Genomic DNA, 18,014 nt, shown 5'->3' with positions numbered 1-18,014 from the left:
TTTCTGAGTAAAAAGAAGGAGCGCTTGTCTAACCTTGGTTTTGCCTATCTGGTAGGTGGTGTGGTCTAGATTCATCCTCTGGAACAAGGCTGAGATGTCCTCTGGCTTGGAGGGTGTGGCGTTTTTGGGCAGCAGCACTCGGAATTGCTCGATGAATTCCTATTTATGAGAGGTATTTAGTTCGTTGACCAACACAATCACAGATTTTCGTGAAATGGACAAACTACTTATTTGAAATTCATAACAGACACACGAAAAAAATTTGGGGTCCACCACATGACTTTAGGTAATTTGTCATGTCCACAATTTTCTTCATAACACATTCTTGTCCAGTACACGATTTTCTTCATAATGAATTCCAATTTGATGTTAGGGTCTTGGAATTATAGGTTACGGTAAATGGCCCCGTCAATGTACACGACCACAGACATAACCATTGGAGGGGGTGGGATTAGCGCATATCAGACAACTTTTTTTATCATGTGATTCGCACACATGGGTTTGGGTTGCTAGAACTTCAGGTTAACCACCCATCCTCCCCGACCAAACTCCCTCCTATCATTTCTGTATAAAGTAACCTACTGCCTTTATCTGCGATTGAAGTGTACTGTATACAAAATCGTGTGGTGGACAATTATGGTTGTACTTTTTTTGTGTCCGTCATGAATTTCTATTTCACAATAATGTATGATAGTAGGTTGTATTAAGACAGACATTGGCCAATAAATATTTTCCTTCTTATACTGAACAAAAAGAAACACAACATGTAACAATTTCAACGATTTTACTGAGTTACAGTTCATATAAGGAAATCAGTCAATTGAAATAAATTAAGCCCTAATTTATGGATTTCACATGACTGGGAATAGAAATCTGCATCGGTTGGTCACAGACACCTTAAAAAAAATATATATATGGGCGTGGATCAGAAAACCAGTCAGTATCTGGTGTGACCATTTATTTGCCTCATGCAGCATGACATTTCTCAGAGTTGATCAGGCTGTTGATTGTGGCCTGTGGAATGTTGTCCCACTCTTCAATGGTTGTGCGAAGACGCTGGATTTTGGTGGGAACTGGAACACTGTCGTACACGTCGATCCAGAACATAGCAAACATAGTCCCGTGTAGCTCAGTTGGTAGAGCATGGCACTTGCAGCGCCACGGTTGTGGGTTCGATTCCCACGGGGGACTAGTATAAAAATGTATGCACTCACTACTACTGTAAGTCGCTCTGGATAAGAGCGTCTGCTAAATGACGTTAATGTAATGTAAACATGCTTAAGGGGTGACATGTCTGGTGAGTATGCAGGCCATGGAAGAACTGGGACATTTTCAGCTTCCAGTAATTGTGTACAGATCCTTGCGACATGGGGCTGTGCATTATCATGCTGAAACATGAGGTGACGACAGCAGATGAATGGCATGACAACAGGCCTCTGGATCTTGTCACGGTATATCTGTGCATTCAAATTGCCATCGATCAAATGCCATTGTGTTTGTTTTCCGTAGCTTATGCCTGACCATACCATGCCTCCATAAGGCACTCCGTTCACACAACGCCATACACTGTCTGCCATCTGCCCGGTACAGTTGAAACCGAGATTCATCCGTGAAGAGCACACTTCTCCAGCATGCCAATGGCCATTGAAGGTGAGAATTTGCCCACTGAAGTTTCTTACAACACCAAACTGTAGTCAGGTCAAGACCCTGGTGAGTATGACAAGCAAGCAGATTAGCTTCCCTGAGACGGTTTCTGACAGTTTGTGCAGAAATCTTTGGTTGTGCAAACCCACAATTTATCAGCTGTCCGGGTGGCTGGTCTCAGACGATCCTGGAAGTGAAGAAGCCGGATGTAGAGGATCTGGGCTGGCATGGTTACACATGGTCTGCAGTTGTGAGGCCGGTTGGTTTTACTGCCAAATTATCTAAACAATGTTGGAGGCGGCTTATGGTAGAGAAATTAACATTCAATTATGTAGCAACAGCTCTGGTTGACATTCCTGCAGTCAGCATGCCAATTGCACGCTCCCTCAAAACTTGGGACATCTATGTTATTGTGTTGTGAGACAAACTGCACATTTTTAGAGTGTTTCTTTTATTATCCCCAACACAAGGTGCATCTGTGTAATGATCATGCTGTTTAATCAGCTTCTTGATGCAAGACACCTGTCAGGTGGATGGATTATCTTTGCAAAGGAGAAATGCTCAGATGTAAACAAATATATGCCCAAAATGTGAGAGAAATAAGCTTTTGTGAGTATGGGACCAACACTTTACATGTTACGTTTATACTTTTGTTCAGTATATATGTCAAAGTTACGGTTAGCTATTGGTAAATAATCAACAACAGATATTGCTTCCTTCCCGGTGTCTGCTGGCTATCTGAGTCAGTGAACAGGTACAGTGTACCTGGAAGGTGTACTTGGCTCCATAGCCAGACCTTCGGATGCGAACCGTCTCCAGCATGCCTGTGTAGCGCAGCTGCTGCAGCACCAGGGTCTCATTCAGACACATCTCCTTCTGTACACACAGACACACAGCACGTCGTTAGAGGAACGAACTCAATCATTTTCATCATCTTGGTTGTAAGTAGTAGCCTAAATGTTCTTTATTTATGCATACCTATGTACGGATAACGTAATGTATAATAACTAATACCAATAATGTATAGATGCTTATGTGTTATAGATGACTCCTAATGGAACTGCACCATGTTTTACTATGTTTAGTATGTTTTACTGCTTTTAGTGTCACAAAACTATGAGTTGTCCACAGCGTGGTTTTTAAAATGTGTATTTTGTATCGTCAACTACCGTATCATTGTGGATGGACACTTATAAAAAAAATAAACTCCAACTCTGGTAAAACATGTTTTTAGTGAAGTGACTTTACCTTCTCAGAGTTGGAGCGAATACAGCGGACGAAGAAGGGCTCTGCTCTGCCCAGATTCTCCAGCAGCTTTGTCAGAGAGGTCTGTCAATGTAAAATAGATTTCATGTCAATTAAGACTTACCTCAACAAATAAACATTTTCCCATGTTCTGCATCTGCATTGTATGAAGTTTGCATTGTGTGACGTGTGGCTATGTATTTTCAGGTGTATGTTAGTGGCTGCAGTATTTGTTGATGAGATCAGCTGACCTGGAACTGAGCGCTGATGCTGGGGGTCTTCTTCTTCTTGTTGAGGTGATGCAGAGACTTGGTGGAGCGGTCGTGGATGGTCCGACCGACAATGAACTTCAGCGAGCGAGAGTCCAGCAGGCTCTAAGGAACAGCATCAACACCACAGAGTTCTAAACGTCTGCAGATAGCTCAACAGTCTCATTGACACTGAGTTAAATTAAATATTTTGAAGGAACAAGAACCTCTCATTGGCCAGTTTATTAGGTACACCAATTTCACAAAAATTAATCGCTCCTACAGACAGTCAAGTGGCCATAGCTTGGTATATACAGCAGGCAGACAAGCATTCAGTTACTGTTCAATTGAACGTTAGAAATGGGCAAAACAAGTGACCTAAGCAATTTTGAGCGTTGTATGATAGTCGGTGCCAGACACGCAGGATCCAGTATCTCAGAAATGGCCACCCTCCTGGGCTTTCACATATCTAGGGGTTTCCCGAGAATGATGCAACGTAGGCAAGGTACACCATATATACTGTATTCAAGGGTATTTGGAAATAGCCACAGGATGGTTTTGCAATACTGTCAATATCATTGAATATTTCTTTGAAGTTTTTCAATAACTTTTTAATATTTGTAGCTACTTTTTAAGTAAATACCTGCAGTCAACTTGTGCAATACGTTAGGAGATAGAGCAGATTGGGTTCTTCATTAAATCGGTCGGATTAGTTTACAATATTTAGCTTACTGTAGTTTCCCAGAACAGTTGAGCAAGTCACGTAGCTTATGCCTGCCCATATCATAAGCCCACCATGGGGCACTCTGTTCACAACGTTGAGATCAGCAATCCACTCATCCACCATCCACACAACGCCATGCACATGGTCTGTAGTTGAGGCCGGTTGGCTGTACTGCCAAATTCTCTAAAACAACGTTGAGGGGGCTTATGGTAGAGAAATTTTAATTAAATTCTCTGTCAACAGTTGTGACACAAAACTGCACATTTTAGAGTGGCCTTTTATTGACCACAGCACAAGGTGCACCTGTGTAATGATCATGTCTTGATATGCCACACCTGTCAGGTGGATGGATTGTCTTGGCAAATGAGAAATACTCACTATAAGGGATATAAACAAATTTGTGGACAACATTTGAGAGAAATATGCTTCTCGTGCGTACGGAAAATTTCTTGGATATTTTATTTCAGCTCATGAAACATGGGACCAAAACTACATGTTGCATTTATAATTTTGTTCAGTGTACATTAGTGAAACACATTCGGCAGAAAATAGCTTAATTTTCATTACATTAGAAGTGCAACACAATTTGGCTGGCAGAACTTTATGAAAAAGTTATATATTTTTTGCAAAAACAATGCATGGCAATCATATTTTATGTTTATTATATAATGTAGCAGACACATTTCCTAATGTTTTGCTTCAAGGTAATCTTGCATTTTACCAGAGAAAAGTAGGATGGCTACACCGATTCAGAGCACTGTCTGTTGATAGAATGCCCATTTTGCACTTCTCCACTCGGATGAGAATTCACACAAGCACAAAATCAGTCTGATGCCAAGCAGAAATTACAATAATAAGCATTTTAGATCTGTTTACAAAACGCAGCAAGCCATTTTCCTGCGCAAAACAACTAAGAATTCTGCATTAACGTGACCCCTAAGTTACCTTGCTCGTTATCTAAGTAAGTGGTTTAATTATTAAGGTGAAGGGGCATCATATTGTGTTAGCTTTCTTCTGTGCTTGAGTCAAAGCCCTTTGGGTGAGTTCTGTACAGCTGCCACTGCCATCTTCTGATATCCTTGCGTTTTTTGTCCTCCGTTCTTGACCCGTCTGCTCCTCCCCCATCTTCTCAGAGCAGAGCAGGCAGGCCCGTTGCCCTAGTGACTCCAGACTCCACACAGACACAGCGTGTACACATGCGACTCCAGAGCCAGTACCGTTTTCCTTCTGACAAGCATGTCAAAACTTTGTTCATTTGCACAATGCAGCTCATTCACTTGTATTATGTCCAAACTCAACAAAAATTACATTTGGTAGCTCCTACCTATATATGTATAATTTTATGAGCTGGATTGCCTGTCTTTGCAATTAGTTTATTCTCATTTGCGCTTGTTAGCATATCTAGCTAGCCGCCTCCATGGAAATTCGCTATTACTTGTGCAAATTTTGTTAGCATTCTGGCAAAAGACGGACAAATATGGACAGCACCCAACCTTAGCGCGACAAACAAAACACATCCAGTCAGTGGCAGTCCTGTGGGTGAAAACAGCTTGTTGATGAGGTCGAAGGAGAATGGCAAGAATCGTGCACGTTAATAGGCGGGCCACAAACAGTCAAATAACGGTGCAATACAACAGTGGCGTGCAGAACGGCATCTCGGAACGTACAACTCGTCAATACTTGTCACGGATGGGCTATTGCAGCAGACGACCACACCGGGTTCCACACCTATGAGCTAAAAACAAGAAGTGGCTCCGGTGGGCACACGAACACTGGACAAATGAATGGAAAACAGTGCATGGTCCGACGAATTCCGGTTCCTGTTGCATCATCTGTTGGCAGAGTCAGGAGTTGGCGTAAGCAGCAAGAGTCCATGGACCCATCCTACCTGGTGTTAACAGTACAGGCTGGTGGCGGTGCTGTACCGCCGTGCAATCTGCAGAAACTGCGTGACGCCATTGTCAGCATGGACCAACATCCCTGTGGAACGCTTTCAGGTTGTAGAATCCATTCCCTGAATAATTCAGGCTGTTCTTGAGGCAAAGCGGGATCCGACCCAGTATATGGAACATTTTCTTTCAGATTATTTTGTGATCTCATATCTCAAGATTTTCTTGGATAAATTACATTTATTTTTCAAATGACATAAATGTAGGCGTGCACATAGCTGGCGTGCACATAGCTGGCGTATGTATGTATGATGTATGAAGTTTACCTTGGGTATGATCTGTTTCTGCTTCGCATTCTTGTTTTTCCTGTGGGGAAGGGATAGGTTAGTGAGAGGCTCAGCTCAGAGACGTTGCTAAGAAGGTCTACGGGTGAGCACGGGGGCGAGCCGTGTTAGTATGGTGAGTCATGCTCAGTCAGTGAGGCGTGAGGGCTTGAACCTGGAGTATGGGTGGGATGACAAGGGCTGGGGATGATGGAGGGAGGTTGCGGGATGGAGGAACGGGGAACCTAGCCAACCAAAATCAGCCCGGCCGAGACCCATACGACCTATAGGATTACGAGACATGTTCCCCCAGCTATCTTGTTCTCATCACTACATACAGAGCATTATATAAGCCTTGGGTTTATAGTGGAACTGTTGCCATGTGCCGACTATACTGCTTGACAGTGTGTTATATGTGAAATCAACACTCAACTTAATGTTTGATTTCTTGACTGTGTTGAAAATACTTGCATAGACTATACCCAACAACTATAGTTTAAAAAAGTTAAGAAACAATCAGTGAACAAACTTTTACGTTATTTTTGACTTCACATTCCTACACAGTTTCATCTAGAAGCCAATGCATTCAGGTGAGTAATGTCCTTGTTCATGCAGCAGCTGATATTCAAGCCATCAGTGCATCCTCAGCTTTAATCAAGGCCTCTGCATCTCCATTAAAGCCCATATGGGCAAAAGCCTTGTTGTGCTACAACATCAGCCTCATGCTAATCAACATCACATTGGGACCCAGTCTCTATGGGCCTTGCATTCCACTATCACGAGCAGCCTTGTGTTGTTGGGTATCCTTCTGCAAATAATTAGGATTCCTGTGAGGAGGTCTTTGTTCGTAGGTGTATTTTTCATGAGGTGTGGTCTCAAACACCTAATTACCTAGCCTGTGTATTCAACTGAATGTCACGGGTTGAGAGCTTTAACCACCATGTGAGGTGAAGACATTTTTTTGTAGTCAAATCAGGTGTGCTAGTGCTGGAACAAAATGTGCAACTAAGGGGATACCTCAGGGGGACTAAGGTTGAACACTGTTCAAGCTGGGTTGGACTTGCTAGGCCAAGCTGGGCTGGGCTGGACTGAGCTGGAAGGGGCCAGGGCTACAGACTCACTGAAGGAGGTGTCGAGGGAACCGCAGGCGACCCCAGGACTGCAGCAGCTTGCGAGGGTCTTCACCATCCAGCTGCAAGTCCTTAATGGAGCTGATTATCTGGGCATGCATGTCCCTGATTCAACCCAGCAAGGGCCACAGTGGGTGAAGAGGACGGTGGGTAGGAGACATAGGGAGGAGACGGGAAGGGGGGGTTGGGCACGGGGCATAAGGAGAGGGCAGGGGATGTAGGAACACCACTGTTAGAACACCTCGAAAGACAGAAAACACCCCACCACCAAAGAACCCACTTCCAAAGAGAAACACAGACAGAACCGTTAGAGGTCTGAAGTCGAGAGCAAGTAAAACTTCTGGTTAACATGTGGAACAATACCACTTCAGTTCAGACCACCCAGCCATTGCTGCAGTAGAAAGTGAGAGGTTGTGCACGGTGTGGATGTTCGCACACACCATACTCCAGTAAGTAAGTATTGTGAGCATGCATTCCTGAATCAAAGCTTCAGTGGTTGACATCTTTTCTCCATGCTGGTGTTACACTGCTGGCGACTGGGATTGGTCATTGGACTGGTTTTATACTGGTGGTAAACTGGGGTGGACTGGTGTTGTTAAGATGGCTGTTCCTCTGGATCCATGCATTACTGTACTTACCACTCTGATCAATAAACCAAGGGAGGTCAGGCAGGAAGGGACGGGGCCATAAAAGGTACCATAGGGAAAAAAACAGCCCCTAGACATGACATCTTCAGAATTTTCAGGTCTGAAGGAACCAGATAGGGGGAAGCAGTATGGCGGAAACTCCCCCGAGCTAATCGAAAGACTAGGTGGAGCTATACCCATATTACTAACACCTATCATCTCTGCAAACACATAAGGGGTAGGGCCCTAAGGAAGGAGCTAGGGGTGGTTTAAACAACTGCTCAGTTCCTCTCAGAGAATGCTCATATTAGAACAGGGGCTTTTGGTCCATTTAGAAAACTACAATGATGCATTTAACTTTCTCCGTAGGCAATTGTTTATTACATTTCCAACCTCATCACTAGTACTCCAGGACCTGAGATGTATAGCACTTGCCCTGACCTGTTTCATAAACTAAACTTTACTACTACTGTTTATTAGTGTGCACACGTTCTTAAATGCTGTACTAACCTTATATTAGTGTGCCCAGCCTTTCCAGTTGTTTCCTCCCAGTAAATCAGTAGATTATCAGAGCAGAGCAGCACTAAGGCCTTCCTGTGTTCTACATTAACAATATTAAACCAGGGTGTTGAGACAAATTACCATGGCTAAGAAATGGAGAGAGAGCGAACGAAATGTGAGAAAGTAACGAGAGCAATGTGGTGGAAAATAGAGCGCTAGAACAGGGGGAAAGAATACGAACAAGATGCAGCCTGTTGATGATTATAAAGGAAAATGTTTGCCGTGTTTGATGTTTATATGAAGTATTTTTCTGTAGTCTGACTGCATGTTTCATATTAGGACTTCCCTTTTCAAACTAAAGAAACCTATGCCTGCTGCAAACCTTCATGACGTAGAATCTCTCGTGTATCTCTGACATTATGAATATGAGCAAACTCAGAGCGGGAATGAGCCAGACTAACTGCCCGTAAAAACAATACTGTCCCTTCCTCCTGCTTGACCTCCCTCCATCCTTCTTCCTGCTCTCCTCCAGTCCACTTACTTCTTACTCTCATAGCTAGCAAAGATGTCTTCGAAGGCCTCTAGTGGGCGCTCGTCAGAGTGATCAAAGTAGAAATCGAGCATAGAAGCCCGTCTGTGGAGGGGAGAGAACAGCACACGTGGTCAACCCAGGGGCAGGGGAAACAACGCAGGGGACAGGATGAGATGAAGGAGGATTCATGCCACCATAGAGATATTATTGCATTTCTATGGATTTGACAGAGTTTGTCTCATACAAGCGACCAGGAAGCACACATGGGAGCCAACTGTTTCATTCAGTTCCATTTACCGGGGGACTAGTGGGAGTTCTATTTGGCTCCCAGTGCAGATACACTTCCTGAACAATCTTGTGATTCATAATCATGATAGCAGGATCAGACAGTGTTTTCATGTCATCCTAGGCGCAGGGACACGGATCCCACAGTACGGATGCTCACCCTTTCATTTGTCATCTTTGTGACAAATGGATTTCTTAAAAAAGACCTTTACAAATAAAATGGGGATTGATGACCAAATCCACAAACCACAACGTGTTCTCTGTGAGAGGCCCCCAATCAGGGACTAGTAAGGGGCTTGTTATTGTAAGACAAACTGATTTAAGTTATTCTGGTTAATCAAAAATACAAATCTTTTGTCTCTATAGTATAGATTCAGTGATATGACTTGGTCTTGGATCAAGGTAGTCGGGTTTGTGCATTTAAAGTGGATTTCTGATGGAAGACTGAGGCATTGCCCGTGGGCTTTAACGCCACAGGCGCTCTGGTAGATTGTAATCACTGTGAACACCTGCCGTTGTGCCTCAGGGGAGAGAGCGCGAGAGAGACCCATCTGTTAATCACAACATCACACCCAAAACAACAGTAGAGGAAGATGGCCCATTTCCCAACACTACCAGAGCATGTCTCAATTTCCACACTAACATACTATCTAGTACGCATGGCGAGGGCCAGGCATTTTTTGTGACCTTGTGACCTGACAGGAAAAACACACGAGGGCCCTATGCATGGGCAATACATCACTTCTTTCTAAGTGGTATGGAAATGTGGATATTGGGACAAATGTTGTTTCCCTTCTTCCCTGTGTGTCCCTCTGTCAGAAGTCTGTGCCTTACCGGTACATCCTTTCAACAGGCGTGTTGGACCTCTGCAGCTCCCCCAAAGGAGTCCTGGAAGTGGGGCGCTGCACACCTGTTGAACACAGACAGACATCAGACACACATATCGGTTCCAAAAAGACAAAGACTGCACCGCATGACTCCTGCCTGTCAAAAAAACAGAATAATCCAGTTGAGTCCTTCCAGGGGCCATTTCCCTGCTTTGTTTTTCCTTGATTCAATTTAATACCATTAATCCCTATTAAATACCCTCTTACGTCAATGGGCCACTTTTCTCATCTAGTCAACAAAACTTCTGGCGGATAATGACTGAAGCTTGCAGGGAAAAACCTGACATTTCAAAAGCCTCATGTCCCCCCCCCCCCCCCAAGCCCTGCTAAACTAATTAAGCGAACACAAGTAAGCCTACTGCAATTGTTGGTTACTGTGCATGGGTAGTACAGTTCTAACTCTGAGACATGGCTGTAGACTCCTATAGTGTCGAAAGCATGTGTACACCTATACAATCAGCCGCCCATTGTACTCCTGCTCCAGCTGTACACGTACCTGCATTGTACTCCTGCTCCAGCTGTACACGTACCTGCATTGTACTCCTGCTCCAGCTGTACTGGTATTCTACTACTGCTCCAGCTGTACACGTATTCTACTACTGCTCCAGCTGTACACGTATTCTACTACTGCTCCAGCTGTACACGTATTCTACTACTCCTCCAGCTGTACACGTATTCTACTACTCCTCCAGCTGTACACGTATTCTACTACTCCTCCAGCTGTACACGTATTCTACTACTCCTCCAGCTGTACACGTATTCTACTACTCCTCCAGCTGTACACGTATTCTACTACTCCTCCAGCTGTACACGTATTCTACTACTCCTCCAGCTGTACACGTATTCTGCTACTCCTCCAGCTGTACACGTATTCTGCTACTCCTCCAGCTGTACACGTATTCTGCTACTCCTCCAGCTGTACACGTATTCTACTACTCCTCCAGCTGTACACGTATTCTACTACTCCTCCAGCTGTACACGTATTCTACTACTGCTCCAGCTGTACACGTATTCTACTACTGCTCCAGCTGTACACGTATTCTACTACTGCTCCAGCTGTACACGTATTCTACTACTGCTCCAGCTGTACACGTATTCTACTACTGCTCCAGCTGTACACATATTCTACTACTGCTCCAGCTGTACACATATTCTACTACTGCTCCAGCTGTACACATATTCTACTACTGCTCCAGCTGTACATGTACCTGCGGTCTTGGCGGCCCAGCGGCGTCCAGCCTCGTTGAAGGCAGCCATTCCCCTGATGGTGGCTCGCAGGATGCCCCAGCGGAACATGGCCACAGGGTCCATCCCGATCAGCTGACGCACGTAGGCCCGGTCACTGCTGCGCAGTAGAGCCACAATGTCCGGACGCATGTGGTCCGTATTCTTCTCCCGGAAGTCCTGCCAGGAGAGTCACAAGGAGACGGTTAAGCATGTTGAGGCCATTTTAGAGTTGCCGCTAAGATTATTAACAAACTGAACAATAATTAGATGTCACTAACAATGAACAGTTACACAAATGCAAGAAGCCTCCCCCAACCCCCTAGACATTACATGATAGTAAATGGGGAGTCTGACTGTGTTGGTGGGTGGTTGTCCATCCATCCCTACCTTGATCTGGTATTTGACTTTCCCAGCAAAGTGGTGGATGACAAAGGCAGGCTCCATCACAGACGTGGGCACAAAGTACTTATTCTCCTGGTGCTGCTGCTTAAACTTGGCCAGCAGGGTCTTATCAGTGGCATGGGGGAAGCTGAAGAGAGGGAGAGAAAATAGAGGGCGTGAGAGAAGGAGAGGGAGACGTATACCGTTTGAACATGCATCTCATCTAAAAAGTAATTTATTGCCGCTTACAGGCAACGATGTAGCAAAGCAAATCTTTAGGCTGCAAACACTTCTGGCACGTGAAGATCAACACATTTTTGGGTGAACGATCCCTTTTGTGGAATATGGGGGGGGGGGGGCTTGAAGTCCTTACTTGCTCTCCTCGTCCAGTAGGTAAAGGAGACCAGTGGGCTTCTTGCTGATGAGGTGGATGCAGCCCACGTTGTCAGTGTAGTCTATGTTGTGCCAGGTGATGCCCTCCGCCTGGTACTCCTCCTGTAACGGACAAATAACACTGTCAGCGCTAAAGACAGAGGATCAGGGCTATTATGCTGTCCTTATGGCACCATAGAATCTGTGTTATTCTATTTCAATGAGGCGCACCCAGGGCCAACTCACCTGCTCAAGTTTGAAGATATGCTGGTTGAAGTAATACTGAAGCTGCTCGTTTGCATAGTTGATACAGAACTGCTCAAAGCTGTTGGTCTCAAAGTCCTCAAAGCCAAATATGTCCAGGACTCCTATTGACAAACACTGGAACAGAACAAATACATACAGTAGGTCAGTTCGAAACATAGGTAAGATGGCCTAATAATGTCACCAATATCATACTAGAGGTCTGGGTAGTTCATTCTTTTTTCTAGTTATTTGCGTAGTAAAAATAGCTTTTTTCTAGTTATTTCTGGGGAACTGCCGACATGTCTGGCCTTGACAATGACGAAACATGGAGGGGAACTCTAAGCTGCATTCCTAGGTCTGTGCTGTTGTGTGTGTGTTCTCTCTCTCTCTCTCACAGGGACAGATTCCTCCATGTCTTTCTTGTTGAGCAGTGCATGATTGATGCGCAGGACAATCCAGTTGAACAGTGCACTGTACAGAGACTTGGCCATGGAGTCTCTCGCAGTGATGGCCTGAGAGACGAAATGGGAGAGAGACAGAGAAGGGTGAATGGGAGTAGACAGACGCACAGGGAAAAGGAGGAGACCAACACATGACACACAATTATCCTGGGGAATAAATCCAGCAAGATAATGATAGGCCCTGAATATCAGTCTATGGTTGCCTACCTCACTGTGGCTGTAGGGCAGAATCAGCTTGTCATTGACTGTCACCGTTTTCCTCTTAGTTAGTGCCTCGACCAGCAACTCCTCTTCCACCTGGGAGGTCACACAGAGAGAGATGACATTACACTAACAATTCTCAAAGCTTGCGACATTACTAGGGACAGACCAAAAATACATACATTTAGTGGAGAGGAGGCTTCCTGTATAATCATTGGGGAGAACAAGGCATCGTCAGCGGAAAATAATAGAACACTCACTGTTTGGGGATGTTAGTTAGGATGAAACGGATAACCAGCCACATGTTCAGGTTTTTACAATACTCTAAACTCAACTACATTTGTCTCAGTGGAACACTAACACTCCTGGGCCCATTTTAACTGTCTCCTTGGAACAGGGATCAGTTTGTCATTTTAGATCATAAAATTAACATGGGGCCTGATCCTAGATCAGCACTCCTACACTGAGACGCTTAGTGCGCAGGCCCCAATTAAAAAATATATATATATTTTTTTTTTTAGCTGAATCAGTGTTCCCACACATATTGCATCCCTCCAGGACTCAGAGTAAAGACTACTCGCTCATTGATGTGTAGACGAGAGCAGCAGAGCCATTGTTACCTTGAGCAGGTCTGAGAGGGTAGCCAGGACTTCGGGTGGTCCCACGTCCAGTCCCTCGTCTCGGCCTGTAGACGTCTTCATGTACGTCACGTTGCCCAGGTACAAGATGGCCGACAGCACAGAGAAGATCCTGCAGCAGACAGACAAGTGTCATTATCATAGAACCACAATGAATAGAACAGGCATTCCTTCTACAGTATTTCTATTTTTCTGCCATATTGGATGCACATTACTGCCAACTACTGGAACAACTGCATCAGAGGAAAGGGTTGTCTGGCTATGTTTGGGCAGGAGATTCAAGTGGATCCAAGTACCGCCAACCGACTACAGCGTATGCAAATCTATATGACCCATTTGCCTTTTAGAAAGCCATTTAATGGATCAAATGTGTGGGTGTGGTGCCCTTGAATTAGTGGAGATTGACTGCCCATGGCATGTTCACTCACTGTTTCTTAGTGGCAGACAGGAAGCCCACCATCTCCATGGCCTGCTGCAGCCTCTCAAAATCATGACGCAGGTCTTCCTCATCTTCGATCTTAAAGTTTTGCTGCACAGAGACAGGAGAATGGGGAAAGCGAAAGCGGTTCATTAACATGCAGCGCACATATGGGCAGGAAACTAGGAGAACAGAGCATATGCAGGCAATTCACTGCATAACAATGACACCGCATACCAGGTTTACTACCACTGAAGCAGATGGAAAATGTTACCTTGAGCCAGTTCAAGTACAGGGAAAGAGACTATTAAGACATGCGGAACCCAGGAATAGAATGAGAATCAGGGTACAAAGGATTATACAGTTGAAGTCGGAAGTTTACATACACCTTGGCTAAATACATTTCAAATCAGTTTCACAATTCCTGACATTTAATCTGAGTAAACATTCTAGGTCAGTTAGGATCACCACTTTATTTTAAGAATGTGAAATGTCAGAATAATAGTAGGGAATGATTTATTTCAGCTTTTATTTCTTTCATCACATTCCCAGTGGGTCAGAAGTTTACATACACTAAATTAGTATTTGGTAGCATTGCCTTTACATTGTTTAACTTGGGTCAAACGTTTCGGTAGCCTTCCACAAGCTTCCCACAATAAGTTGGGTGAATTTTGGCACATTCCTCCTGGCAGAGCTGGTAAAACCGAGTCAGGTTTGTAGGCCTCCTTGCTCGCACACGCTTTTCATGTTCTATAGGATTGAGGTCAGGGCTTTGCGATGGCCACTCCAATACCTTGACGTTGTTGTCCTTAAGCCATTTTGCCACAGCTTTGGAAGTATGCTTGGAGTCATTGTCCATTTGGAAGACCCATTTGCAACCAAGCTTTAACTTCCTGACTGATGTCTTGAGATGTTGCTTCAACATATCCACAATTTCCTGCTTCATGATGCCATATATTTTGTGCACCAGTCCCTCCTGCAGCAAAGCACCCCCACAACATGATGCTGCCACTCCCGTGCCTCACGGTTGGGATGGTGTTCTTCGGCTCGCAAGCCTCCCTCTTTTTCATCCAAACATAACGATGGTCATTATGGCCAAACAGTTCTTTTTGTTTCATCAGACCAGAGGACATTTCTCCAAAAAGTACGATATTTGTCACCATGTGCAGTTGCAAACCGTAGTCTGGCTTTTTTATGGTGGTTTTGGAGCAATGGCTTCTTCCTTGCTGAGCTGCCTTTCAGGTTGTCGTTATAGGATTCATTTTACTGTGGATAGAGATACTTTTGTACCCATTTCTTCCAGCATCTTCACAAGGTCCTTTGCTGTTCTTCTGGGATTGATTTGCACTTTCGCACCAAAGTACGTTCATCTCAAGGAGACAGAACGCTTCTCCTTCCTGAGCGGTATGACGGCTGCGTGGTCCCATGGTGTTTATACTGGCGTACTATTGTTTGTACAGATGAACATGGTACCTTCAGGCGTCTGGAAATTGCTCCCAAGGATGAACCAGACTTGGAGGTCTACAAATTTTTTTCTGAGGTCTTGGCTGATTTCTTTTGATTTTCCCATGATGTCAAGCAAAGAGGCACTGAATTTGAAGGTAGGCCTCAGAAGCTTCTAAAGCCATGACATCATTTTCTGGAATTTTCCAAGCTGTTTAAAGCCACAGTCAACTCAGTATATGTAAACTTCTGACCCACTGGAATTGTGATACAGTGAATTATAAGTGAAATAATCTATCTGTAAACAATTTCTGGAAAAATGGCTTGTGTCATGCACAAAGTAGATGTCCTAACTGACTTGCCAAAACTATAGTTTGTTAACAAGAAATTTGTGGAGTGGTTGAAAAACAAGTTTTAATGACTCCAACCTAATTGTATGTAAACTTCTGACAACTGTATGTAGTTAAGGGCATCTGGTAGAGGACGATAATAAAGGTACTGTACAGACGAGAACACCGCAGAAAACCAGATAGGGGTACCTAGGGAACTAACTAATGAGGATGTGGCTCTAGATTTAGTAGTGGTGTATACAGTAACTGGATATATACTGCTTGAGGTAGAGAAATACATGTACTGTGCTAAGAAAAACATTACTAGTGTAGTTTAACTATGTAAATCCAGTGTGTGTATGTGTGTGTCATTGGGGGGTGCTGAGGGGAGGACGGCTCATAATAATGTATGGAACGGAGGGAATGGAATGTCATCAAACACATGGTTTCCATGTGTTTAATGTTGATACCTTTCCACTCCAGCCAATACCACTTGCCCGTCCTCCCCAATGAATGTACCACCAACCTCCTGTGGGTGTGTGTGTGTGTGTGTGTTACCTGCTTGAGGTAGAGGTAATCTTCAGGCTGCAGCAGTTTGAACTCCTTGCGCTCCTCCTCTGACGCTCCCACCAGCAGATAGTAAAACACATGGTAGTTCCTACAGGAACACAAAACCATGTTTAGTATGTTCAGTAAAAAAAGAAAATTGTGTGGATACAGTGGGGTTTTCGGCTTATATTATTAGTTTGCTTTCGTTATTTGGTGAAGGTGATATATTTTAAGGTGGCAATAAATAAATAATTTATTTAAAAAAGGTGCTTCTTTTATTGTGAAATAAATCACATTTTATTGGTCACATACACATATTTAGCAGATGTCACTGCGGGTGTAGCGAAACACTCGTGTTCCTAGCAATCAGAAGTCAACACTGTGGTAATATTAGTTTCCACCACCCAACATTGACTCTGTGTCTATAACGTGCCAGCCTAGTAATGAGCGGGAATGCTGCTATCACTTGTTCCAGTCTTGCCATCATGTGGCCGGTCAGCTTGCATTGTTGTAAAACCACACGGGCGTAATGAGTTTCCATGTTTACTACTGAGTCTCGCTGACATCACAGACACAGGCAGACAGAGACACACAGGCAGACAGACGTGATCAAAACAGAAGCTCATTTAAACAGACGTGTTGGTATATGAATGTGTCATTGGGGGGTGCTGAGGGGAGGACGGCTCATAATAATGCATATAATACTACAACTCCTGTAATACTACAACTCAGACACATCTAGTGACAAGGGTTCATTCTGTTTATAGGCTATGCCAACCCCAACCAAGGCATTTGTAGTAGAAATAGTAGCACTTAAAAAAATAATATTTAACCTTTATTTAACTAGGCAAGTCAGTTAAGATCAAATTCTTATTTTCAATGACGGCCTAGGAACAGTGGGTTAACTGCCTTGTTCAGGGGCAGAACGATATATTTGTACCTTGTCAGGTAGGGGATTTGAACTTGCAACCTTTCGGTTACTAGTCCAACGCTCTAACCACTAGGCTACACTGCCGCCCCATTATGGTGCTAGTCACGGGTAAATAAATTACACATTTCATTTTTAGTATCAGTTCCCATATTGATGCAACTCTTTGGCACATATTCTGGCTGGGTAAAAAGTAGCTCTGTGTCTAGGCCCAAAAGTCACCCTTGGACATGGCATGTTAACGGAATATGAAAAAGGCAACCAGGGGATCCTCCCTCTGTTTGTACAGAGGGCCTCCACAGGTCAATGGGGTTCAAAGATCATGACCCCTGCTGTTGCCCTTTACCTCTCATTCTTTTCTCTGGAGACCAGACGAGACTTCTCCAGGAGATATTTCTCCACGATTGCCCTGAGAATGAGGGAGAGAGGAGAGGGGAGAGGTGAAAGGGGAGAGGGGAGAGAGAATGAAAACATCAATCAAGTAACACTGGAGTTAGTCTGGTCCTTTCACTTGGCTCTGTGTCTATTGAGGGTCTCGTGTTCGTGTGTACGTGCGTGCATGAGCGAGTCCATGTGTATGGGTCGTAAAAGTGAAAGCGGGATGGCAGTGACTGAGGAGGAGGGGAAGCAAAGGCAGATGGTCAGTGGAACAATAAAGACTTGAACAAAGAGTCCAGATATGGACAGCCTTAGCCTGGTGACTAGTGGCATGGTCATGTTAACGTGCATCAACATAGCCACTACGAGCAAGAGTTTAAAACTGCTCTAATTGAATTTCAGGCACGAG

General features: G+C 44.3%; 1 protein-coding gene and 1 long non-coding RNA gene across 11 annotated transcripts in view; one reads left to right on the top strand and one right to left on the bottom strand.

Annotated features, from left to right (window-relative positions):
- The window catches only part of LOC129810906 (unconventional myosin-IXb-like), a 104,717-nt gene that overhangs the window by 16,304 nt on the left and 70,399 nt on the right, over positions 1 to 18,014 (bottom strand). For 6 of the 9 annotated variants that reach the window (XM_055861895.1, XM_055861890.1, XM_055861893.1 and 3 more), the window contains exons 4-21: positions 17,574 to 17,636; positions 16,309 to 16,408; positions 13,989 to 14,089; positions 13,543 to 13,672; positions 12,929 to 13,018; positions 12,656 to 12,772; positions 12,261 to 12,395; positions 12,016 to 12,137; positions 11,649 to 11,790; positions 11,243 to 11,438; positions 9,982 to 10,057; positions 8,872 to 8,964; positions 7,195 to 7,308; positions 6,077 to 6,116; positions 3,141 to 3,263; positions 2,893 to 2,973; positions 2,410 to 2,520; positions 34 to 159 (exon numbers count right to left, since the gene is read on the bottom strand). In XM_055861895.1, the coding sequence (XP_055717870.1) occupies positions 34 to 159; positions 2,410 to 2,520; positions 2,893 to 2,973; positions 3,141 to 3,263; positions 6,077 to 6,116; positions 7,195 to 7,308; positions 8,872 to 8,964; positions 9,982 to 10,057; positions 11,243 to 11,438; positions 11,649 to 11,790; positions 12,016 to 12,137; positions 12,261 to 12,395; positions 12,656 to 12,772; positions 12,929 to 13,018; positions 13,543 to 13,672; positions 13,989 to 14,089; positions 16,309 to 16,408; positions 17,574 to 17,636 (1,960 nt within the window). The remainder of the gene's footprint in view (positions 1 to 33; positions 160 to 2,409; positions 2,521 to 2,892; positions 2,974 to 3,140; positions 3,264 to 6,076; positions 6,117 to 7,194; positions 7,309 to 8,871; positions 8,965 to 9,981; positions 10,058 to 11,242; positions 11,439 to 11,648; positions 11,791 to 12,015; positions 12,138 to 12,260; positions 12,396 to 12,655; positions 12,773 to 12,928; positions 13,019 to 13,542; positions 13,673 to 13,988; positions 14,090 to 16,308; positions 16,409 to 17,573; positions 17,637 to 18,014) is intronic. The other 3 variants (XM_055861896.1, XM_055861894.1, XM_055861898.1) reach the window with 3 other exon arrangements.
- Positions 86 to 3,183, top strand: LOC129810908 (uncharacterized). 2 transcript variants are annotated; one of them, XR_008752817.1, is made up of 5 exons: positions 86 to 172; positions 1,510 to 1,650; positions 2,533 to 2,585; positions 2,901 to 2,971; positions 3,097 to 3,183. It is a non-coding gene; the product is annotated as an uncharacterized LOC129810908 (long non-coding RNA). The 2 variants fall into 2 exon arrangements; XR_008752816.1 differs by having other exon boundaries at positions 1,510 to 2,585.

This window comes from Salvelinus fontinalis, chromosome 14 (assembly GCF_029448725.1).
Source record: "Salvelinus fontinalis isolate EN_2023a chromosome 14, ASM2944872v1, whole genome shotgun sequence".
NCBI lineage: Eukaryota > Metazoa > Chordata > Actinopteri > Salmoniformes > Salmonidae > Salvelinus > Salvelinus fontinalis.
This window is presented reverse-complemented; position numbering and strand designations above follow the sequence as displayed.